This window comes from Micropterus salmoides, unplaced genomic scaffold (genome assembly GCF_014851395.1).
Source record: "Micropterus salmoides isolate LMB-PRFRI ecotype aquatic unplaced genomic scaffold, ASM1485139v1 Ms_hic_scaffold_14, whole genome shotgun sequence".
Lineage (NCBI taxonomy): Eukaryota > Metazoa > Chordata > Actinopteri > Centrarchiformes > Centrarchidae > Micropterus > Micropterus salmoides.
The window spans coordinates 22,301,719-22,325,608 of record NW_024040485.1 but is presented as its reverse complement, the minus strand read 5'-3'; the positions used below and the strand labels follow the sequence as shown (position 1 = coordinate 22,325,608).

General features: G+C 40.1%; 3 protein-coding genes across 3 annotated transcripts; 1 reads left to right on the top strand and 2 right to left on the bottom strand.

Moving 5' to 3' along the window:
• Window positions 1-527: 527 nt before the first annotated feature.
• Window positions 528-5,216, top strand: LOC119902327 (calcium-activated potassium channel subunit beta-3). Its single transcript, XM_038718439.1, has 4 exons — window positions 528-1,312; window positions 2,416-2,613; window positions 3,126-3,294; window positions 3,921-5,216. The coding sequence occupies exons 1-4, from the start codon at window positions 1,230-1,232 to the stop codon at window positions 4,287-4,289; spliced, it is 819 nt and encodes a 272-aa protein (XP_038574367.1). The 5' UTR covers window positions 528-1,229; the 3' UTR covers window positions 4,290-5,216.
• A 131-nt stretch (window positions 5,217-5,347) lies between these two features.
• On the bottom strand, window positions 5,348-18,915 carry LOC119902325 (phosphatidylinositol 4,5-bisphosphate 3-kinase catalytic subunit alpha isoform). The gene is made up of 21 exons (XM_038718437.1): window positions 18,576-18,915; window positions 17,257-17,672; window positions 16,772-16,981; window positions 16,432-16,682; window positions 15,840-16,085; window positions 15,534-15,619; window positions 15,324-15,429; window positions 14,509-14,661; window positions 13,798-13,932; window positions 12,568-12,692; window positions 12,336-12,417; window positions 11,994-12,158; window positions 11,723-11,826; window positions 11,288-11,459; window positions 10,247-10,353; window positions 9,868-9,989; window positions 9,363-9,441; window positions 8,964-9,134; window positions 8,677-8,794; window positions 8,426-8,577; window positions 5,348-8,252 (listed from the first exon to the last, which is right to left on the bottom strand). The coding sequence occupies exons 2-21, from the start codon at window positions 17,606-17,608 to the stop codon at window positions 7,982-7,984; spliced, it is 3,207 nt and encodes a 1,068-aa protein (XP_038574365.1). The 5' UTR covers window positions 17,609-17,672; window positions 18,576-18,915; the 3' UTR covers window positions 5,348-7,981.
• A 2,310-nt stretch (window positions 18,916-21,225) lies between these two features.
• On the bottom strand, window positions 21,226-23,553 carry kcnmb2 (potassium large conductance calcium-activated channel, subfamily M, beta member 2). Its single transcript, XM_038718438.1, has 5 exons — window positions 23,279-23,553; window positions 22,727-22,849; window positions 22,379-22,552; window positions 21,917-22,112; window positions 21,226-21,628 (listed from the first exon to the last, which is right to left on the bottom strand). Exons 2-5 carry the CDS (start codon window positions 22,783-22,785, stop codon window positions 21,344-21,346), a joined length of 714 nt encoding a protein of 237 aa, XP_038574366.1. The 5' UTR covers window positions 22,786-22,849; window positions 23,279-23,553; the 3' UTR covers window positions 21,226-21,343.
• Window positions 23,554-23,890: the final 337 nt, after the last annotated feature.

Genomic DNA, 23,890 nt, shown 5'->3' with positions numbered 1-23,890 from the left:
GGCCTATTGGCCCTCTTGTAGGTTATAGAAATGAATGACTGAATAAGCGTTTTTTTTTTTAAAAACTCCATTTGCCAGCTTACAAACACAATACATCACACACAGTAACAAAAACATACAGGTAATAAAATATATTAGATAAACTACAATTGCATTTCCCAGAATTCATATTCTGGGAAATGCAATTGTAGCCTTACAACAAAATGTATGAAAAAAGGTTAAGGAAAATATTCAAAATAATAGCACTTTGTATTGTATTCAATGCTGAATAAATTAGGTATGACACCGCTGTCTGTTTTATTGAATGGTTGGCTCCATTTCCAAGCTGCTAGGGTGTTCCTAGCCTTGGGCTTGTTATATTAAACAGAAATGTCACCAAGCTAATACCTCCATATGTTTTCCCAGCAACCCATGAATAATACAAAGAGTTTCGATTGTTTGAATAACATATATAAACTCACTCATCTTGCACTCAGATAATACAGTGTCGGCTTGGAGCTCAATAAGGCATACAGGATAATGAAATCTCACAGGACACATGTGTTTGGGTCAGTATGCCGTCTGTATGTGTGTGTATATGTGTGTAAAGGTGGCTGATTTTGCATACAATCGCAACTTTTTTGACTTTTTGTCCGGCTCTAAAACTCACCTGTGCAGTGTCATCGTGAAGTTTCATTCTGTGGAAAAACTTAATAATCAGGTGGAGACTCACTCAGCTTTTCGAAGACAAATCGCTGCATGCAGCCAGGGGTGTAGGGCTCGGGGGACAAAGAGGACTGAGTATGCAGGACCCTAATGTGAGGAGGGCCCATAAAAAATACTTGTGTGAATAGCTGTGTACATGGGGAGGTGACCATAGAGAGTGCATATGTACAGGGTGTTCAATTTTGTGCTATGCCCCTGCATGCAGCTGAGCCTTACAGGCCCACTGAGAGGCCATTAGCATCCTACCTGCCTTACCTGTGGTGGTTTCTATAGAAACACACATGAGGGTGGAAGGTGTTGTTGTACTCACCTTTGAGCCTTGGTAAACAACGGTGACTTCCCCAGTGAATAAACTGCAAATCTAGTCCACTCAGTCAGTCACTGTGCTGCCCGGGAGGCTGTGGGAGATACGAAATGATCAGCTGTTGACAGAAGGACATTTGAATTTCAGACAGAAAGGAGCTTGTTAGGTGGACATACACACTTAGAGCTGGGAGGTGGCTGAGATAGAGATAGGAGTGGGCATGTTCTTGAACACAGCTCCCCGGAGGTCGTTCAGCATGCCCATTAACATCAACCTGCTGGGTGCTCGCAGGCAGCAGACACGGTAAGGCAGGACGATCGACTGGGCCAGGCAGCAAGGCTTTGAAAACACTGGTGGGAAGTCATTACGAAGAAAAAAACATGATTATACACACCACATGTGTCTGTCAGGGCTGTAGAAAAACACACATGGCCAAAAAGCCAGATGCAGAGGTTTGAACTGACTAAAATCCAAATTGCCAAATTGTTGAAACTGCATTAAAATGACACTCCACTGCTTTTGTCTAATGTCTTCTTGTGGCTCTGGAGGAGATACCTGACAAAAAACACGGTTCTCCACTTGAAATTCTTAACTACCTTGCTGTCTTATGAACTGGGGATGTGGAGTTTGAAAGACAAGGGTATTTAATTAGAGGGTCTAATGAAAAGAATGTAGAGCTTTGACTCGAGAGTACCCTGCTGCATTCACTGTGGTCATTGTTGTAATGTTCAGTTCACCACTGTAAAGACTTGGCAATCCCGACTTTACATCTAGCGTCAGGTCAAAATTTGAATTTGTCCAGTACTGTGGTTTATGACTCAATACCTGCAGATAATATTCCCATCAGATCAAGTGCAAGTTAGTAAATGTTAGCATGCTAACACGCTAAACTAAGATGGTGAACACAGTAAACATTATTCAAGCTAAACATCAACATGTTTGATGCATCAAGTCAGAAAATCCAATTGGTATCTGTTTAAATTGTTCCAATCCCGGTGTCCAAGCATGTATTCATGTGCGTATCCCTGTGTGTGTGTGTGTGTGTGTGTGTGTGTGTGTGTGTGTGTGTGTGTGTGTGAATGTGTGTGTGCGTGTGTGTGTGTGTGGTGTGTGTTTGTGCGTATCCCTGTGTGTGTGTGAATGTGTGTGTGTGTGTGTGTGTGTGTGTTTGTGCGTATCCCTGTGTGTGTGTGTGTGTGTGTGTGTGTGTTTGTGCGTATCCCTGTGTGTGTGTGTGTGTGTGTGTGTGTGTGTGTGTGTGTGTGTGTGTGTGTGTGTGTGTGTGTGGTGTGTGTTTGTGCGTATCCCTGTGTGTGTGTGAATGTGTGTGTGTGTGTGTGTGTGTGAGAATGTGTGTGCGTGTGTGTGTGTGTGTGTGTGTGAATGTGTGTGTTTGAGAGACATAGAGACTTCCTCCACAGAGGGGAGAAGCAGGAGCGGTGTAAAGGTGTGGATGATCATGGAGTGCAGCGAGCTCATACCCAGATACCAGTGTCGAGTGTCGGGGAGGACAGAGTCATCCTGCTGGGCTTCACTATGATGGCCTTCTCTGTGCTCATGTTCTTTGTGGTCGGCATCACTATGGTCAAACCTTGTATTGACAGGTACACTGTAGTCTGTCTGATCATGCTAGAAGGGGTTCCATATGAGAGACAGTCCTATGACTTGGATGTGATTTTTTAACATTACTGGAGAAAATAAAATTTTCAATTTTCAATTCATCCTGAAGGGGAATATGGGTGTGTGTATAAGATGTCATGACAAACCACACCATGATTGTCATGATGTCAACCTACTAGTGGCTGACCAAAGGTTAATAGTTGAGATATTTCAGTCTGGTGGACAGACTGATTTAAAGTAATGCAAATACTCTTAGTAAGTTATGTCAACTAAGTGAAAATTGAGATAGTAAGTATCTCATTTTTTTTTTTTTATCATGCTTTTCATCAATTGTTTTTTTCTTTTCCTGGGATTACATGTTACAAAGATTACATTTAGAACATCCCTCACATGATATATCTAATAAGAAACCATCATTGGCTTTCTGGTGTGATGCTGATAAAAGGGATGGAGACCCTGGCTTAGGTACCCCTGAAATGTTCCCCTTGTTTTCCAGGAACTGGGAGGAGAAGGCCAGCTGTGTTCTGCTGAATACCGAAATCCTGGAGGTGGACTGCAGAGGTGTGAGCACTGTGCCATGCCTCAGGGTGACAGTTAACCTCACAGCCTCCAATCAGATGGTTTTTCTGCACTTTGACGAGGAATCTGTCCTCCTTGCTCCTGAGGTAGGGATTCATGGTGGTAACTTCCAGGTTTTAGGTCTCACCTCAGAGTATTATGAGCCTCAGGTTTGGATCTGCTTCACACCAGGTGTGGCTTTTCAACTGTAATGGAGGAACACCTGCAGGGTATTGGCCCTTGAGGAGTGGATTTGAACATTAAAGCTTTATGTCTATGTACTATAACTAACATGTAGGGCCACTCTGTGTTGCGGAGCTTAATTTTGCTTATCAGGACCCAGAGTCATCCTAGTTTTCATATTAGTCATCTAAGCAGGGACCCAAGAAAGCACTTGAGGACGCGGTGAAGGCAAAAAACTGTTCTGAACTAGCTGACAGGATGGAAAGCTAGCAGTACTCTGATTACTGTACCCTCGTGAATAAGCCAGAAGACATTATTAGGAAATGCTCTCATACCGCCCTTTTGCTCCATTCAGAGGTATTGCATGAAACATGTTTTAGTACCAGTGCGGCACACAGAGGCTAGAAAAGGATTTTTTTTTTAAGACAAAAAAAACAGAATCAAAGAAAAACCTTGCAGCTCGTCTCACTGATTGCAATCAGCGCTGCCAGCTGTAACAAGCAGATCACTTGATAAAAATTACACTTGAATGATATCTTTTCTTTCCCAGTGTTTCTACATACCCAAATGTCAGAGGGACAGAACAGAACTTCTAAAGGAAGTAGAGAAAGTGAAAACCAAATTGGACGCTCATCAGGGGAACACCTCATCCTGCTTCACTGACCGCACGAGGCACCCCAGGGTTGTCATCTTGCACAAGAAGTACACCTGTCAGGAGGCCCTGTTTGCCTTGCAGTGGCCCTGTCTGATGGTGGGTGGCGGAGCTCTGTTGGTGGGCCTTGTGAAGCTGACACAGCACTTAGCCCATCTCTCCTCTGAGATGTGCAGTGAGACTGCAGGGGGCAGGCTGACATCAAGACACACTCAGGGCAAACTGTACAGACTCCTCCAGAGGTCCAGCATGCAGTCTCCTTCATGACATATCCAGTGTTTGTGCTAAAACATGCCAAAAATACTATTTCAAACAAGTAACTGGTACATAATATGCCCCAAGGCCGGTATGTAGAAAGCCGGTCAGAGTATAAGTACCACACAGAAACCTTCCTAAGCATAGAGAATTGGTCTCCGCTCTCTGAACTCTACAGGCTTCTGAACACAGTTAGAGACAAGCAGATGGCTGTGGTACAATCACAGAGGCAGAGCACACACACACCTTTCCACAATGAAAATGTATTGATGGCAAGTTGAAAGTTGATAAAAAAAAATTTAAAAAAAGATTTAAGGTCCGTCCCAATACACAAAAACATGAAAAAGTTGAAATCACCAGATTCATAATATAATTCAGCATTAATAGAATAAAACGCTGACATGTGAATGAGCCTTCCTAATGGAGTAACATATAAATGTTATATACATTCTAAAAATGAAAAAATGAAGGTAAATGTTTCATTTTAAATTGATCTCTATGTTCTGTTTCAGAAAACCTAAAATAATTGCACTTGTGCAAGGTTTAACAAACAAAGATTTTAAAGGGCCTTGGCAGATGCTTTTCGCTTCAATTGATTACTATATCCTTCTTTAAAGAGTAACACCATCTGACAGTCTTGTTTTGCTGATCTCCAGCAGTTTAACTTTTCACCTTGCTGCAGCGATGTACTCCACACTGTGTCAGTACACTGTGACATCACTGTTGCTTGCACAGAGCACACTTCAGACAACTTTGTGAAACACTGCTTTTCATTTGGCGTGTTTTATGAATAATATTCCAGACTGCATATCTGATGTCATAATAACTATAGAGGGGGGTATCTTATATAAGATATAGTTACTGCAGTACCATCTTTAAGTCAAAGTTTTTAAAAGTTTCTAGATACCAGTCCAGTTCACTCAGTAAAGAGTCTTGTGTGTAGTTTTCTAGGTGAAGTTTCCTGATTCAAGCCTTGTCCCACACTGTCATTTTTTATCAAAAAGTGCCTTGTAAATTACACAAATTTCGTGTAAAACAATGTAATAAAGCTGTTCCGTAATCTATTCAGATAGGTAGAATTGTTTTTATTCAACAGTACAATAAATGAATGCATACAATTTCTTATCAGACATGGTCATATGAGAATGCCTAAAACAAGTATTTGAAGAGGTTTTATGATATATATATACAGATGGATATATAACTAACATAGGAGTCTGGTTCTTTTTAAAACATGCAGGGTAGCTTCTTACTCCTTATTGTGCTTACAGACTTCTACTTAGGATAAGAGATCTTCACTAGACGTGAAAATCGTCCTCTGACAATAGCATCAAGTACTTGTCCTTCATTCAACAATTCACCTCTGCTTTGTCATTCATATCATTTCAACAACTAGAAGCTGTCTACTGGGTTTTGAATGAGGGTGGTGCACATTATGCATGATTCCTCCTTTCTTTTTTTCTCTTTTTGGTTAACAGTTACATATATGAGTTTGCTTACATTTAAAAATACAAAAATATATTACCTCTGTAGTTATTAAGGAAAGCATTTGCACATGTAGTAGCAGTTATCTGTATCTGTTACCTTCATTGTGACTTTGTTGTACCTCAGACAAGGTAACAAGGTAATTTTTATACATGAAATTCAAGTAAACAACATCAGCTCAAACAAACAAACAAAAAAAGTAGATATTCGAGGACCTCGTGCATAATGCAGTGTGAGAAACAGAAAACAATCATGACAAGTACAAATGGAAATAGCGTCATTTAGATAGTTCTTTATAAAGTATATGGGGTCTAGTTTTCTCAGTTTGGGTCCGGCCCGCTGCTCTGTAGCCTGTACAGAAGCACATGAATCTCAGTAGGATCGGTTTCCTGAGCATTTTTAAGTCCCATGTACAGAAAACAAAAACTGGACTTTGAGACAGACTTGAGTGTTCAGGAAACCACCCTGTTGTGTATTATTTGATAAAGCTAGAATATTTACTGACCTCTTACATACGAGTCTGTTCAGTGAACAAACCTGCGAAGACTACTCTTTCACACATAAGGGTGACAATCATAGGAAAAGAAGAGGGAAGAAGACACTTGGAAGGTAAAAAAAACCAAAAAAAAAACCAAACAAACAAACAAAAAAAAAAAACTTACTTCTGTTACTATTTTTCTTTTTCTTTACCTGGATGTCACAATCGGCGACCATATTTGAGGACAGAGTCCATCTACTGTCTGTAAAACATGTGATCAAGAGCGAGAAGACAGAAGCAAAATTCTTAACATTTTACAGATGGCTTAGATTGTAGCTCCAAATATAAATCTGGCAAGGAGAAGCAAAAGGCAGGGTCCGAAGGCGTTTCTCACAGTTCTTTTTGTTGGGAAGAAGTAGACGATTCTGTTACAGTGCAGCATTTTTTTTTCCCTCTTCCATGTACTGTCTGTGAAAAGTCCACTGCTCTGTGCGAGCATGTCGGGGGAGATGCATTTCTCTCTCTGCCTCACTCTGACATCAACTTTTTTTTTTGCAGTATACAGTACATATTAGGATCACAACTTGCATAGTGTAACAGCACAGCACACAAAAGTGCACATCCTTTCTCCCCTGCGTTTCTTGCCTTTATCTGTTGAATAACAAAGACTAATTCATAACATCTTACATCAACAGCTGACCATCAGAAAGGTTTTCTCCAGTCCATCTGTGGTCAACATGCGTGGGGGTAGATGGACATTTGCACCTCAACATTTGACAGAATAATACTGATAGACAAAACAAACAACAAATACTGCAGAGATCAGTGCTATGAGTACACACCAGACTTGGAATAGTAGTGACTACTTTTTACAATAAGACTGCTAAGTAGTGGGGTTAAACATCTAGTACTTTGGCTCAGTGGAAAATAGACTATGTGCACTGAATGCATACAAGTCTATGGATATACTGCTGTACAAAAGTCAGTTCTCTGTCATGACATGGGTACCAAACTGAGGACAAGTCGACTGTAGGCTAAATCGTTATTTAAGTTGCTCCAAAAGAGTTAAATGCTAACTAAGTGTTAAACAACACCTCATCTGTCAGTCCTGAACTAATTATGTAAGTGATTGTTTTTTGTTTTACTTATGACTGATTTTGTGGTCACCCGCCAGGCTTACCATTGTCCCTTTCATTTTGTCTCAGCTGGCCTGGCTGCGTGCTTGTGCCGATATATATTTATATATCAGTTGAAAATAGGTAGTGGAAATAATGCAGTTACACTCTGTCAGTTTATCATTAGAAAAAGGAAGCGGTGCTCATATTATATACCATTTCATGATGCTCCTTTCTTAATGCTAATGGTTGAACATTTAGTGAAAGGAAATTTAAAAAAAACAATGAAAAATAAAAATGTGTCTACTTGAAGAAGGCCAACGTTGTTGAGGTCCATTACACTTGTTAATTTCCTATGAAGAAGACTGACGAAATATAACTCCACCCTTCCTTCTTAAGTTCATAGTGCAGGGAGAAGACATTTAGAGCATTTAGGCATTATGTCCCTGCAACAGGACCTTCTGTGTGGTGCACTGGCAGGTAATGTTTCAGAGTCACATGCTGGCAGAAGAATTAACCAAGCCTTAGTGTGTTTGGGAAAATACCTCGCTCCCTTCTCACTTTTCTTTTGGTTCTTAGTGTCCTGTTGTTGCCACAGTCCTTTAGTCCTCTCTTTAGCTGTCATTTCAGTTCATGGCATGCTGGCGGATTGTGTGGAAGATCCAGTCCATCTTGGTAGTCCAGCCGCCATGGTGAGCATCGTTCATCTGCTTCATGAAGTAGTCCAGGGCCTCCTGCTCCGACTTGTCCAAGGCCAGGGTCTTTCTGATGTAAGCGATGTCATCAAATGACTGCAGCTCGGGCATCCCCGAGCCCAGCATCATGGAGAAGAGGTTGATGAAGAGGTTGGCATGCTGCCGGATTGCCAGGTATGCCTTGTAACACATCTCCTGGAACCTTTACAAAAAGAGATACAAGCATGGAAGATGAGACAAAGACAAGTGCAGGATATTTTCTAAATCTGCCACATAGAATAGTTCAATCGTCCATTTTGATTAGGTTTTATAAGTAACTGATCATTTTCTTTTCTCCCAAGACAACAAACTCAAGTCAAGCTCTGCTGGTGTTACCTTTCAAACTCCCTTGTTTTGGTGCACTCCTGAGTTCCTTTGCTAATAACGATCAAAAAGTCCTGTGTGAGCACAAAGGGTACGCGTTCTCTCTTGTACCCAAACTTCTTCTTTTTGTGGTCGAGGAAATGGCCAAAGTCTATGTGGAACAGCTGTGAAAACATAAGAAAAGTAAGAAATGAAATAATTATTTAGAAAGAATGAGAGTATGCATATATAACATAGAAAGGATGTTAAAATGGAACCTTTACCTGTCCATCATCTTTGACCATAATGTTGCTGTTGTGTCTGTCCCCTATGCCCAGGATAAATGTGGCAACACAGTATCCTGCGCATGACCGCGTGAACAGATCTATGGCCTGGTCATACCTAAAAAAAAAAGCAAAGAGATGGAAATGTAGGATTCAATAACTGTATGCAACTATTCTCATAAAAAGGAAGAAAAAGATACATTAAGGCTTTATATTATGACTAACACCACTTCTACAGCCTATAGAAGAAGAGAAAAGCTGCATAAATCCCTGTTTTTGCCACTCACATCTCCCCCTTGTTCTTATCCTTGAGCCACTGATGCAGTGTGTGGCTGTTGAACTGCAGTGCCCCCTTTAGGCCTCCTTTACACTGGATCTGCATGATTGTGTGCGAGTTCCTCACCACCTCAATCAAACCCACACAGTCACCAATTGACAGACAACCATACGGCAGCATCCTGGGAGAGGAAGGACAAGAAACATTAAAAGAGGCAGAAATAATTAGGACAGTAGTGACGGACTTCGTATAAAATGACTGGAGGTAGCTGGCAGGGGTTACCACTAATCAGGTATGAAGAAGAAGATATACTTCTATACTCACTATATGGAGTGCAGAACATAAAACTATGCAGCGCCTGTTAACGTGCACCTGCATCCTTGCTGTCATGATGATGTGAGGAGCCTACCTGAGATCAAGGCCTTGGTTCTGCCAGATGTTCTCCATTATCCTAATGATCTGCAGCGTCAGCATGTCTTGCCTCAGATCTGCGTAGGCAGAGAGCGACAATGAGGGGGATGACAGTAAGGCGATTATTAGCTACTTAGCTGCTCTTTGATCAACTCCGTGATGCATTATGGAGCAGAGCTGTCAAAGTCAGTTTGGTCATAGATGGTGCAGCAAAATGCACAAGCAGCTGCGATAAAGTGCAATTCAAATAACATGCCTTGTTCCTTGTAAAGAGCACGAATGAGGTTATGTTTGTGTGTTATGATATGCCCTACAGGCTTAAACTGAATTATGCTGCACGCAGCAAGAGCATTTTCAAGTCTGTGTGTGTGTGTGTGTGTGTGTGTGTGTGTGTGTGTGTGTGTGTGTGTGTGTGTGTGTGTTTACACAGTGATACACAACGGAAAGGATGGACAAACAGAGATAGAGGCGGCAAGAGACATCCAATGGGAGGAAAATCTCACCATCTCCATTTTTGAAGATGATTTCGTTGTTCTGAAAGAGCAGCTCTGACATCATATCTGGGTTTTCCCAGTTAAGCCATAGAGGTCGCTTTGCTGATGACATCATCCTGCATTCCTCCAGGCTGAAATAGAGATAGTGTAAATTTGCCTGTGCTCATGAGTCCTGATTATAAACAATATATACATATTATTTGTGTAAATGTAAAATGAGGCTGTGCTTTAAGTGTAGTGAGTATGTTACTTTACACAACACTGCCATTATCACATAATATCACATATAATAATATGTTTATGGTTGAAGAGGAAAAGGCAAGCACAACACCTGAAGAGGAAACAAAAACATTAAATGCCAGCCATTTCAGAGGGAGTGCTCGTTTACCGGAGGTTTCCCAGCTGATGTGCTGGATTCAGTGGGGAGGTGAAGCTCTGCAGGGCGTCCATGTAATCAGGTCTTCTCATCTGCTCCACCAGAAACTTCATTTGAACCTTAAAGAACAGAAACCAACGTTTCGTTTAATAAAACACTAGTTTTAAACAGCAGATAAAGTCATTCAGACAGGTACATGTACACGCACAGTCTGCTTGCTGCTGCTGCGTTTCCTCAGCAAAATGATTAACCTTTCACAATGAGGTGATGCTGCTTCACAGAGCACTATTTTTGTGCTATGAGGCTGGGCTGTGGTCATTTCATCTTGGATAATGGCAATTACTGATTTGATAATGTCGTATTTAGATATGAAGTCAATTTGCTAGTTAACTAGCTTTTTAATTTATTTGTTTAGAAACCATCACCAGTGTGACTGGCACATCAGCTAGTGGCTATAACATTCTTGTGCCAGTACTAATACGTTAAACTTGATGTTACATGTGAGCTAGCTAACACTGCTTAATAAATCAGATTTGTGATTACTACAAATAAGAACATGACCATATCACATGTCTAAAAATTATTTTAGCATTTTATATTTTATTTGAGCATATCTGTGCTCTGATCTGCATTCATTTGCTATTGCAGCTCTTTTCACTTTCCTAGAAGGCTTTTATTGCGAAACATCTACAAATGTTCAACTTTATTAACAGAAGCTAAACATCTAGAACAGTCAAACAGAATTAAAGAGATCTGTTCTTTTGTAAAAAGCAATTGATAATGATGTAAATAATTCTGTGGAAATACAGACTATGCTAAATGTATCACGTCAACATTATCACAGGTCATACTGGCTTTTGTTTGAAACTAATTATTATTTTTTTAAGTACCAGCTTTTATTTGAGAATTTTCTGTATTAATCTATGGCTATTACTGTGAGGATCACTCTGCTGAGAAATGTCAACTATATAGTGGCGTCTCTGTGGCGAGATTGGCAGATTAAATTCAACGACTCAGTAGATCACAATTAACAGCCGGCGGCTGTCAAATTACCTTCTGTGCCTCATCTTTTTTCTCCTGTTTGAGGAGGTCGGTGAGATTGATGAGTTTCTCCATGGCCTCCACCTGCCTGCTCAGGTGCTTCAGATACATGCCACAGGCCCGGCAGTATGACTCCAGCAGCAGGCCAAACCGCTGACTCACTGTCTTGTTGTGCATCTCTGACCTGCACACGTAGAGGCAATAAGAAAAAAAACAGAACAATAAGAGGCTGTTTATGTCCTAGTGGAAAATGTGTCAAGCCTCCATACAAATACACTCACACAGTGTCCAAAAACACTGACTGACATTAGCTGTCACAGAACTTTCTTGAATTCAACATGGTTTGGGACCAGGCAGTTAAGTAACATTCAAACAACAGTTTAACCTTTACAGTCATATACCAACAGCTCCAAATTTCTGAAAGAAGACCTTTTCAAATCAACTCACTTTAAATGCCAGAAGAAGAAATGTCCTATCCTCTGATTGGTTAATGCTTTTTTCAGCAGGAAGCGTGCAAGTGGGTTATCAAGGTACTGCTCATACTTCAGAACCTGGGCACAGGGACAGAAAACGTAGAAAATACAATAAAAACATGATTATTTGCTTTTAAAAAAAAAAGTTCTACAGTATTAAAGCAATCAGAATAGCATGTCATAGTGAAAAAGGTTCACACTATTTACTTACAATGTTTTCAAAGACAGATGAGAATGCAACACACCTGAACCAGTTGAATGAGGTACTGTGAGAGTTTGTCATCAGTTAGGTATTTCTCAAGGCACTTCACAGCAAACTCTCTGATCATTGGATCGGGGAAGTTACAGTCCAGCAACTCCATGGCTTGTTCTGGCTTGATAGCAGGCCAGTCCTTCAGAAGGCAATACATCTGAAATTAAAAAATAAATAAATACATATAAATAAAATAAATACATACATTCATTGACTACCATGAGTGCCTCAGTCTGCACCATCTGTGTAAAAAAAATTAGGCACATATCCATTTCCCCACATGATGTCCTTAAAAAAAACACAAGTTGAGTCAGCAGTAGAAACTGGAGATTACCTGTGCAATCTCATCTCTGGAGTTCCATTTCACAGCCAGGAGGATTTTAGGAAGGATCTCTGGCATATTGACACAGTCTTGTCTAATATAGTTTGGGGAGAGAATAAGTTAGTTTTAACTCATGACATCTAGATCTGCCCCATATGACAGTACAATGACTACAGTGTAAAATGTAGTTATTTGGATCCCTTACAGAAACCCATATAATGGTATTCAACCACACACACATTACCTGTGCCTCCACAGAAAGTCTTTCTCCTGCTCAGTGATTTCAGACAACGGATCTCTGTTGCACACCTGGCGCAGTTGATCATTGTCGCTGTCAGTCAGGGGGTTGTCACGTGCCAGCCTGTTACTCTATGACACCAAAAAACACATGTAACACAGTGATATCAAATAAACTGAACATCATTCACAGCATTACATCACATAAAACTTATATGTAAATGAAAAGGTGATATTTAGCTGTTGCCTGTGGCGTGAGTGAACTGCAATGTAAAAGCTGCTCTGAATGAAAATCGGATCTCATAGAGAATTTCGTGGCGGCCGCCTCCCTCAGACTTGGTCTCCAGCTCTTGACAGAACTATGACGGTGTTGCACGTTGTGGATTTCTGTAATTTGTTACTGCATTTGCAGCATTACTCTGTTGTGGTGACGCTGTATCATAATCACCACAGTTTACTAACTTTTAGAATACAATACAGTTAGTTCAGTACAATGTCTAGGCCTACATCTGATAACATGACTGCCACATATACTGAGGAAAGCGAATACTTTAAATTAGGTAAGTAAAATGTATAAAAAAAAAAAAATCTTAAAAAAGTAATAGGCTGTCCTTAAATGTGTTTTATGTGCATTTTAAATGCTTCAAAAACAGGAGAAGGGGGATCTAAATATTTTGCCAGCAGAATCAAATAGTTTTACAAGATATTCAGTATATCAGTATTTGCAGTCGTGTTCTCAGTCTCAAGAACTGCTTCACTATGTGATATGACATGCTTCTGGAAGAACAAATATTACTGGGACCACTACAGAAAGCTGCAGATCGACATTTAATATCCAGGAATATACATCAGCTACACTGCAACAGGACCAGTTTTAACTTTAAATGAAAACAATCCCTGATGTTATATTTAATTTTGACATCTTGCAGTTTGTGTCTGTGTAAATTAACACATTAGCTTTTATGTTGTATTTGATTTAATGTTGAACAAGGTACCTTTTTTTATTAATTGCATTAACTTGATAATTGTCATGTTCTTCATATCATTATTATAACTCTTGAAATACATTGCTTGTAAAAGTGTTTGGCTGAGCCAGCTGAAGGCACGGTACACATGAACATGTATGCACGTGATCAGGATGGTACCACCATGCCCCAGGTTGAGACAGGAAAAACCCTGATGATGAATTTGATAAGTGAAAGTGAAAAAAATTTAAAACAAATGCTTGTTATCTTACCAAACCGGTGTGGCAGTAATTAAAGCCAAGCTCTCTGGATATATTCCAGTTTGCATGGTCCTCAATAATGGTCATATCAGGATACTTGACAGGGCAACTGAAATGGTCAAACTCCAGCTCCAGGCAAGGGGTTTCCTGCATGTTTAGAAGTCAGTGGAAGGGGGGAAAAAGGTCATTCAAGGTGTTAACTGTAATTAAAGAAAGGTGCCTGTGTCAATGAGTAATTAATTAAGTGGGATAAGAGGCTTGGTTGATTAAATCAAGGCGGCTTAAATCCAGCGTTGAAACTCTACAGGTGGTTACGAGCTGCTGGATTACAACTGGGTCATGAAGCTTAGAGGTCAGTCGCAGGCACAAGCATAATACATATTTGAAATGCTTAAAGTCTTGGAAAAAAAGATGATGTTTTTAGCCATGTTATCCAATCTTCTTAGTGTTTCATTATGGTCCATTCTGGTCCATGTAACTGAAAGACATCTGCTATGACAACCTGTGTATTTTACATTCTATTATAATTAATATTATTGCAAAAACACATTTTCGAGTAACACGTTTTCTTTAACACTTGCATGGTAGAATAAAAGCAATGTCTGTTTACATTTGAAATCTATCCATTAAACTACTATTCACTCTGTAAAAAAAATATTACACACCATTTCTCACAAACAGTGAGTGAGTATTATATTCTTAATGTTGACATCTGCTGTTCACCTTGTTGGGGTTCGAGCCTGTGACGCCAATAGGGTTGAGCAGATCTTCCAGGCCATGTGGGACAGGCCACAGGTTGAGAGCCATCTTCCCTGCTACTAGTGTGTGGGTGTAGTCAAACAGGTTGATGTTGCCCCAGGCGAGGGGACAGTGCTCCTATAGGAAAATCCCAATAAGATGTTATATGCATAAGAAAATTATTAGAAAGACAGCAGCTGGAGGCTATGGAAGTTGTTTATTTCCCATGCCTACGTTAACAGGCTTTACCTGCTTTGATTTAAATAAAAATCAAAGAAGAATAGATTTAAAGAAGAACAAACAACAATTTCAACGTAACATTTATAACTTTTTAAATATAAAAATTTCATGAAATCAAACCCTGCTTCTGATTTTATTTTTGATAAACATTTTTTAGCAACAGACATTCAACGTATTTTATTCTGTAATTCTGTCTCAATACAGACGTTTTCTTTGTTAGTGTAGGAGCCCGCCATTCCAGCACTTGCCTACCTATGCAAGGTATCAATGTATGTAATCCAGCATTACTGTTTTATCTCTGACATCAGCCTCGCTGTTTACTGTTTATTCTCCCACTGCCATGTCAGAACTGTATTATGTTACTGCTAATGCAAATCCAACATTTCCTATAATAACTGATGTCTTCATCAAAACAATGCTAGTATATTTGGCTGCACAGCATGTAGATACACCAGTTCTTCTGATTTATTTCTGACAAAGTAGCTTTTTAAGTAGTGTTTGCTGTAGTATTATAACACAAAAAGACTGAAATCTTAAGCATTATACATTTCACTGCTAACCTCTTTAGCTCCCTTCCTCCCTTTCACAGAGCAGATGGAGAGGCAGAGTCGGGCAGCACGGGGGATGTCTGGAATGTACATGTCGTAGTTCAGCCACTCATTCCACCTGGAATAAACAGGGAAAGAACCATTAACATAATCAATCAAATTACTGTAATAAGGCTGAGTGAAATCCCAGAGAATGGAACTCTATTCTTCACTGTGTACAACCTGGGGTTTGAGCAGGGCACACGCTGGGTGTTGACATTGTCACATAACTGCTCTCCACCATGGTATATCCCAGTCCTGACGTAGATCTAGAGCAGCCACAGGAACAAGAGATTTATATACTAATCCATTGAGTGATTTTGCTGCCTTTCTGAATACATTAAGTGAAGGACACTGTGCACAATATTCTAATAATCTCCAAGGTACTGGAGATGTGTGATGAATTAATATTAGTCAAACCACAACTGAACCTTTTAATAAAACAAGATGAAGTAGTCACAGCACCACACCACTGTACTGCATGTGTACCTTGTCAATGTCTCTGATGTTAACATTGACGTAAGTGGCGCATAGTATCCTGATCCTCAGCGTTCCGTTGATAGTCCATAGAGACTTTGTGGCTGTTTCCCCATTCATGTAGGGGGTTGCTGTGGATATTCGCCTTGCATAAGATGGCATGGTGAAGTTGTCTATGGGCAGCTGGGAATACAGGCTGTCTTTTGCCATTAGCATCAAGTTGGGCATCCGTCCCAGCATTATACAGCTGCGCACGTACTGTCGAGGACAGACAAAGTGACATTTTGAAGTAGTCATGATTGTGATATTCATGCCGTTTGACATTTTGAAGCCATTCATAGAATATCTAGGTTTAATCAACATGTAAATTATTGGATTAAACAACTCAGCAACAACTAAAACATTCACTACCTTGTACGTATATACCATGATGTATACAGTCTATTGAGTCAGCACATTTTACAGGCAGCACATTGTCCGATACATTTCATATCACGAATACAGAGCACATTTTAGTCGGATGATAATTTGATGTGAAGTGGATCTCTTCCTCTCTAAGCACAGTAGCATCAGATAGAGCTACGCTAAGATTAAATTAGATTACCTTGTACTGACTCAGAGGGTATTTCTCCAGTAAGTACTCGTCACAGCCGCAGACTTTGAGGATGTACTTTCCCTGATACTCCTGCACACACATCTTTAACTGCTCCTGGGAGAGCAGCATACTACGTGTCTTCTTACGGATGGCTTCAGCAATCACCTGCTCTGGCACGTAGTCATGGTTGATCTTCAGGGTGTATTTCTGTTTATCATTGCTGGGTGACACAATAACCCAAATGACCACAATGATTTGACCTGAGGGAAAAAAATAAAAGATGAAATTGAAAAACAATTTTCATAAACAGAGATGCTGAACATTTGCTGCCCAGAGTAAAATGTCTTACCTTTATCTAGCTTGTTATAGATGTGCCTGGGAAGTTCTGCACATGACTCTACACTGGGAGGATATACGTACAAAGCTCTACTGTGGGGTCCATTACTGTCTCTGAGGTCCACAGCCTCTTTGCAAACATTTAAAATGTTCCTTCTGAAGTCCTGCACTTCTGGGTCTTTCACCAAATCAAACTCACAAATAGGCATTCCAATAGCAAAACCTAAAAAGGGAAAAACAGTGCTTAATAAAAATGAGTGCTGTGTCGTTTAACCTCAAAATGTATTATTTAGATTTTTTGCATTTTTCATGACATGTGAAATGTGAGCCTTGGCATAATACAGTGCAACACGCAACACAATATATGTGGTCCGGTAAAGACAAAAGTATTATGTTATTCCTACTCATTGTGGGTATTGTCACTGCCAAGCAGTACAGCACATTACTGTAATGTACAGTAGGTTGTTTTGTAGCTGCGTGATAATTCAAGAACCTTACCTATCTCTCTGTTAAGAATTTTCTCTTCTCTGTTGCCTACTGGCTCAATGACTTTGAGGAAGGCCTGGAAGAGCCTGAGATCGCACAACCTCCTGGTCTCATCGTAAAACTCCTCCCGCTCTGCCTCTTGGGTCACACTGACAAAGATGTAGGAGCTCTCCTCCTGCAGCAGATGGTAAAGAGGGTACTTCCTGGCCTCTTTGAAAAGCTCATGCTTGACTGTGATGAGTGTGGCCTCCCGGAGGCACTCCAACGTGAGAATCATGCCATTTGGCAGAAGGCAGTCCACTAGGATGCTGGGGGGCATCAAGTGCATCCCCCATAGTTCTCCTGAGGAGGGCCTGGGAGGCATGGTCGTGCCTGCAAATCCGGCCTTTTCAGAGCCTGGTAATTATCTGATGAGCTATGTTAACCAACTGTGAGGGAAAAAATGAAACAGGATTATATAAGAACCACTGACCTGCGCACAATAATACAAAACTTGTGGTGAATATTTGGCTTAAGTGATCATAAAGCTGCCTAATGCTAAATACACACTCCTGGGGGTGTCCCAATTTAACAGAAATCCAGTAATAACTTAATAGAGGAATACCTATATGACCACAGTATATTGCTTTAAAGTTTTTGATCTCACCATATTGAACATATCCATTATATAGTGACTTTCGTTCGGTTTGACAGACAAGCCATAGCAACACATTTATGACAACTTAACTTTACAAACTTTAACGATGTACGTTAGTAATTAAAACATGTAACGTTACGTTTTTAAATTGTTACAACGTCAGCAGCTAAGCTGATGATAACATAGCTTGGTATCACAGAAGAGACGGAAACATATTTCGCTTTAGTAAGTAGGTGTTAAAATAACTAATACTAATTAAAAGAGGGCAGCTTGAACTGATTAATGTCCAGTGATGTCGAATTAAAGGACTTCAAAAATCATGTAAACAAACTTGTTAGCTAACAAGCATTAACTTACGAACAGACTGGTCAAGTGTGGCTAACACTTCTAAGGTTTAGCCTTTAGCCTGGGCTTGACAGACTAGTTTGTGTTGTGCAGCTGGTTAGTGGGTTAATGTTAGGTGTTGTTTCTTAGCTAGCTAGCTAACCACGCTAGCCAAGTTCACTAAGCAGATCAATGTCATTTACGATATGAAAAATCCTCGATTGATACATAAGCTAATGTTGGTCTAGCGTTACTAACTCACAATATAGGGTGCGACCCGACAGTTTGTCATGTAACCGGGTAGCTGTTTTGGTTAACAGTAAAAGCGAACACACAATAAAAAAACACAAATAAACAAATATAAAGCTACCTGTGTCAGATAGCTAGCGCCAACCGGTTAGCCTCGAAGCTACTCAACCAGCACAATCATTAGCAGCGGCTAGCCGAGTAAATCCCATTCGTGCCCGCTCGGGAAGTCTCAAGCAGCGGTGCTAGGTCAACGTTAGTCCATCCAATGATACTGGTGGTCGGGACAGACCCGCTACAGTGGAGAAAAGACGCCCCTAGCTGTCGGTAATGTTGTCAATATGCTGTAGTGGAATATGTATACAATACTTCATGATGTTCTTCATCGTGCTGTCCCGAAAATACACCGCACAGTTTGGTAGCACACTAGCTCCACACGGCTAGCAGGCTCATCATCATGGACCGCCCTCCCACACAGGGTGAGTTAGGTGGTGGTGGAGAAGGCAGCTTGTCATGATAGGAAACTGGAGAGCTGAAGGGAAACTACTTGTTTACCGTGTTCTTTGATATTACACTAAATACCACAGAAGAGCACATGAGAAAAAACAAAGTTGTTGTTCATATTCACAACCCAAAGCCAGTTCTTTCACCAGCATTGTGCGCGGATGGAGCCCCCCAGAGAAAACGTGGAGAAAAAGTATGTATGATTCATTAATCCCAATGCATGTTGTGTTTGAATGTTTCCACCGTGGACATTACGTAACATACTACATTCAGTGCTCAGTGGTTATGGTATGAACTTGATATTTTGCACAACTGCCCTGCTTTTTCTTCTTCGTTGGTTTTTAGAGGCAGTTTGCAATCAAAATGTTGCATTGCCACCTTCTTCTGGACTGAAAATAAGACTAAATTCTCTTATTCAATCTAAAAAAAATAAACCATAAAATGAAGGAAAGTTCTTCCCCACCCCACATCCCATTGTCCAATAAAACTTGCCTAATAAAAGCTCTGAGACGGCCTGAAACAGTCCAGTAACTCCCATGATATCCAAAAACTTTCTTGCAGTATCGACAACTATTTCTATTCTGTCAGATTTCCTTTCAACCTCTTAAAAGGAAGTTTTTCCTTGTCTCTGTGGCCAAATGCTTGCTCATGGTGGGAATTGTTGGGTCTCCGTAAAATAATATTAAAGTATGGTCCAGACCTGCTTTATTAAAAGTGACATTTGTTATGAATTAGCACTATATATTTAAAAATGAATAGAACACTGAATTCCACAGCCCAGTTTATCACCATGTCCAGAAAAGCTGAAATGCTATGAACTTAACCTTGTCCTTACTCAAGCATTATTCATCATGCTTCCTACCTGATATGTTCTCCCTTATTTCTTGAATCTTTTCTTTTCTAACTGCATCCTTGTGTCTCATCTTTCTCTTGGACCTATTCCTCATGACATCTTTTTCTTTCTCTTTGGACTGTCTGCTTGCCATACTTCATAACTCCCTCCCCACACTGATTACACTTATTCTTTTCCACAGTTTCTGCCGTTGCACATCTCATGTCACATGTACCACATATCCCAGTATCATGTCTACATTCAAGCGAGCTGTTAGACCAAATTTCTAACAGTGTCTTCTAACAGTGTGAACTTCTGAATCGAAGTCTGATCTTGTTGCACACCTTTCTCCTTCACTTATCCTGAGCATTCTTTAAATCTACTTGCATTGACAATATACTGCAGTCCGTCCATTCACAACAACCTTTATCGGAACTTTTCTAGTAACAGAGAAACATGACCACATTTGCCCTTTGATTATTTGTCATACATTCTAAGATGGGGATATTCTCCAAATTCATGGCTACCATCAGCCAATCACCATTATGTGTGTTTTGATGCGGATGTGCTCACTGTGTGCTTTCTTGTGTACAGACATCCTGGGGGTTGATCATTTATTTTAACTTTAGAGCCACAGCGTGTGACTAGGACCACAAAGAACCACATTGCTTAGTACAGTACCACTGCAAAATCCCCACAATGGGAGCATTAAATTGCTCTTTTAATTCATGAGATATCCTTGATTAGTTGTTGTGTTGAAGAATAAACTCCCAGGTAAGTTTTTCCTATAACTCGACAAGTATACTGTGTTGTAATAATGTCTCAATAAATATATTTTCAAAGAACATGCAAAGTACTTTAAATACTATGTCTTTATATGTTCATTGTGGTTTGGTGAGCTGAATTTCCCAAATTATCCAACATCTTGACAGATAAAAAACATCATGTCAGGTTATGTACATCTAATGTTCATTCATGACAGACTTTTCATCATGAGAGACCTACACATATTATTTGGCTGCTGAGATCAAATAAGAACATAATAATGTCTCAGAAAACAATCACATATGATTTTAAAAATACAGGAACGTTTGAGAAAGTTCACCAAATTGTAATAGTCCTCAACGCTGATAACCTCATAGAGAACATTTTTGGACAGACAGCAATGTTGTCCCCTGTCGACTTAAATATAGGTTGGTTTTGTCATGTATATCATATGTGACATAGCAAGCACATATTCATAATATACCACATTTAAGGTTACAGGTGTAACAAACTCTTGGAAACAACTACCAAATAAACATTTTACAAAGTTTAACACCATGTAAAATCCAGTCATAGTTTTCCCTGTGTAACGCTGACAGTTTCCACCTTGGAACATTCAGTTACCTTTTATAAACAGTCACACACACCCTCGATCCGGAGTGAGAGTCAACTGTTCCAAATGTCTCACTGTGGAGGAAGGTTTGCAAGAGGTCACAGCAAGGTCGTTTGGTTAAAACAATCCTTTTCATGTCGTACGTCCATCACCAAACCACCATGGCTTTCACGTAATTTCACCTCTTGATCTTCCCTATCTCTTCACACAGCCTGGAGAGGTACTGGGTGAGCTTCACCATCATGATGATAAGGGCCCCTCCTGCAAGCATGCAGGAAGGCCAGAGCAGCGAGTGGAAGACAACAGTGTGGTCATACAGGCGGGTCAGGAGAACGGTCTCCTGCTGCTCGCTGGGGTCGTAGTAACAGGGGACCTGCTGGTTCACCTTCAGGCGCTCTGAGATGTTCATAATCATGACATGCATGGCCACACTGTCCTTCTGGCACCTGGGCACATAGAAACACTGCAAAGACAGGATTGAAGGACAATGAGGTTCTCCTGATGATAATCAGTCAGTTATACTTTTTGTGTTTGTGGCAGGTGATGCGTTTCTTTTATTTCACAGTATTGAACACATCACTGTTCATGTATCATATTTCAGCTTCACCAGGAAAAATCCAAATTTTATCGACTAACATTTTCTGAATTGGGAGCAGAGTAGGTCTGTAATCAGGTCAACGTCTGACAGCCGTTATCAACATTTGAAACAGTTCAGTAATTCTCAGTATTTACCTACTGGCACTGTACTCACTTCAGAGCTGGTGTCCTGGGTCTCTTCATTGTGAGATAAACGGCTGATACGGCCCGTGTTATTGACGCTCACATAGACCTGCAGACAGGGGTATTTGGAGACTCTCCAGCAGTCTGCCCCACAGTTGTAGGAACAGTTCATGTCTGCTGTGACCGTGGAGTTGAGGACAACACACACACTCTCCTGTGTCCACACACTGTGTTAACATTTAAATGAGGATCCAATTTAATGCAACAAAAAAAGAAAACATTTTGGGAATCTCATGGTATGAAATCAACTCAGCTTGGGGTATAGTTTCATAAAGTAGTAATTTCTTTTTTTACAATTTACAGGTTCAGAGAGCATTAAAGCAGTTTGTCAACAAGCACATCTGATGAATAAAACATGTTTCTGACAGAAATATCCGTTAACTCCTTTATAGGCTGTAAAAGAAAGAAGGCTATTCTAACAACAGGCCTTTACCTGTCTGCATAGGAGCGTAATATAGTGATTCCCAAGACAAAGTACATCATGACTGAAGAGAGGATCATTCCGAGACCCAGAAAAATGGCCCGATCTTCACCGGGCTTTAGAGCTGTCACTGTCTTCTTCTTGTCCAATAAATCTACCTCACGAAATTTCTGGTAGAATGACCTGCTGATGGAAAATGAGGAGGAGTCATTATATATATATATATATATATATATATATATATATATATATATATATATATATATATTAAAGCTACAGTGCAAATATTATGAATGATAGGTATGAGCCACTTTGCATTTTGAGTGATTTTATAAGCCTGAAATGGTATGAATCTGTTACCTCCTTTCATTTCCTCCATCCGATCCTGCTTTGTTTTTGGCCCCTGCCACAAAGAACATCTTTTGTGATGATCCACGTCCTCCTTTGTTTGCTGAAGTGGAGCGGAAAGATTGCTGAAAAGACCTGTGAATTATGTCAAGGTTTATGTTTCAGCTGTCCTGAAGTGCAAGAGTACATTTTTTGAACTTTCACGAGATTACAAACGTTAGATTACAAACTTCAGACATCCCAAGTCACCAATTACAAAGCACATTTGTAAGATGGCAAATCATACTGTACCTTTGGTGCATATTTGCTGTCAAACTTTTGTAAATATGTCCAGCTTTGTAGAAAAGAAATATTAAGTATATGCCTTGCTATCCCTTCAAACATCAGTTCCTGATCATTAGGGTGTTATGCAGTGCTGAGACAGGAAGTGCCTCTGATATAGTGGACCCCACCAGGTAAATATCTCATTTTGAACACAAAGAAACGCTACAAAGAGTAAACAAGATGACAGATAGCCACAGATGAAAGGTGTTAATGCTGATGAGATGCTCATGAAAAACCTACCTGCTGTATCATGAACACTTCTGCTGTCAACACAAAGTCATTGGGTCCTCTCTTGGCACAACAACAACACCTTGCATGTGCCTCCTCTGGCTTTCTGCTGGTCCTATCGTTTGCGGAAAACACAGCATTCAATGCTACACATGCAGCCTTGGGTCCCATAAATAACATTAGCCTCAGTTCAGATGCAAATGAATTGGAAAGTGAGGCATTATGAGTTATTTGTTTTTGGTCAGTCAAGGGTTAGCGTTAAGGTAAGGGTCGATGCAAACCCACTCTTGAGGTTGCCTGGGATTTATTCAATAACACAATTTAGAACATTTACATGTTATTAGTTATGTGTCGTCATGGTAGCAGTGATGTCACTGCCTTGTGGTCCAGCATGAGTCAAAATTGAACGAGAAATACCAATCAATCAAGTGGGAATCAACAATCATATCCTATTGTTTTTTTTACTCTCTTTGAGATGCAGAATAATCAGTACATACATTCTGTAGCAACCATCCAATCCTCTAACATGTAAGAACAATAAGCAGGCTGTTTTCATTCTATGGGGGATAACAACGTTGCCAGAGTGTTAGGAGAAGAATAGTTACAAAACCAGCCAACAAGTTC